Source organism: Fulmarus glacialis, unplaced genomic scaffold, assembly GCF_000690835.1.
Source record: "Fulmarus glacialis isolate BGI_N327 unplaced genomic scaffold, ASM69083v1 scaffold8507, whole genome shotgun sequence".
NCBI lineage: Eukaryota > Metazoa > Chordata > Aves > Procellariiformes > Procellariidae > Fulmarus > Fulmarus glacialis.
The window spans coordinates 21,662-22,864 of NW_009221244.1; the positions used below are offsets into that span (position 1 = coordinate 21,662).

General features: G+C 36.8%; 1 protein-coding gene across 1 annotated transcript in view; it reads left to right on the forward strand.

Moving 5' to 3' along the window:
• The window catches only part of LURAP1L (leucine rich adaptor protein 1-like), a 3,874-nt gene extending 2,898 nt beyond the window's left edge, over positions 1-976 (forward strand). The window contains exon 3 of the mRNA XM_009581027.1: positions 237-976. Coding sequence (XP_009579322.1) covers positions 237-611 — 375 coding nt within the window. The 3' untranslated portion in view covers positions 612-976. The remainder of the gene's footprint in view (positions 1-236) is intronic.
• Positions 977-1,203: the final 227 nt, after the last annotated feature.

Here is a 1,203-nt window from a genome sequence, read left to right on the forward strand (position 1 = left end):
CCTGTGACTGCTTATGTAGCCTGATCAGGTTCCCCCTTGAACTTCATTGAAAGTATTAGTATAGCAATACTTTTACTTTTTTTTTTTTTAAATAATTATTTAAATAGATTTGTCTTAGATGTGAAAGGTGGATTTTTTTTTGTGGGTTTTTTAACCCACTCATTGCCTCCAGCCTGCTATTTGGAGTTTCATTTTGAAGAAAATGAGTAATTTTTTTAATCACTTTTGCCTTGTAGGTTAATCTCCGAGCCACTGATGTGAAGCTTATGCGCCAGCTACTCATCATCAACGAAAGTATTGAATCAATCAAGTGGATGATTGAAGAGAAGGCCATTGCCAGCAGAGGTAGCAGTTTGAGTGGCAGCCTGTGCAGCTTGCTGGAAGGTCAGGAGACGTCCCTCCACGGCAGCTGTAACAGTTTACAAGACTGTAGTGACGGTCTGGATGGAATATCTGTGGGGAGTTATTTGGACACCTTAGTGGATGATGTCCCTGGTCACCAAACCCCTTCAGATATGGACCAGTTCAGTGATTCTTCTATTATGGAGGACTCACAGCCTCTGCATAAGCATCCCAAAATTGATTCTGATGAGTACTACTGTTTTGGTTAATAAAAACAAGTTCCAATGGGACACAAATGCACTTGTACTTACCTTTTTTCTTTGCTGCTATTTTATCTCACGTGCAAAACCCCCAAACTTCTCTTGGAAGGAAAACATAACATGATACTTTGATTCCACTTCATAACTTTTCTGTTGCTTCTAATACGTTTTCTCCTTGGTGGGTTGGGCTTTCCTCCTCCTCACCTTTTCATTTTCTTAATTTATTGTCACAATTTTTCTTTTTTTGTTTTATTTTTTTACAATGCTGTATTTACAGGTCTTTAAAAGTGGTGAAGGAAAAGCTTTATCTTTAAAATGAGACATCAGGGAACGAGAGCAACAATTTTGTATTTGTTGGCAATAAAATACCTTCTGATAAATATATGTTGTGGTAAATTTTCTTGACTACAATGTTTGGCCTTTCCAAATACACTGTTCTTATTGAGCCTTAAATCTGAATCTTGAAAATACCTCTACAAAATAGTTTTCCTTTTGTAAGCAATGATGTTTGATTCTGTTAAGCTGTCTTCACTTGGAATATAAAGTATCCTAAACTTTTCTGTGTGGGGTTTCTTTCTTCTTGAATGTTCTCATCCTTCTT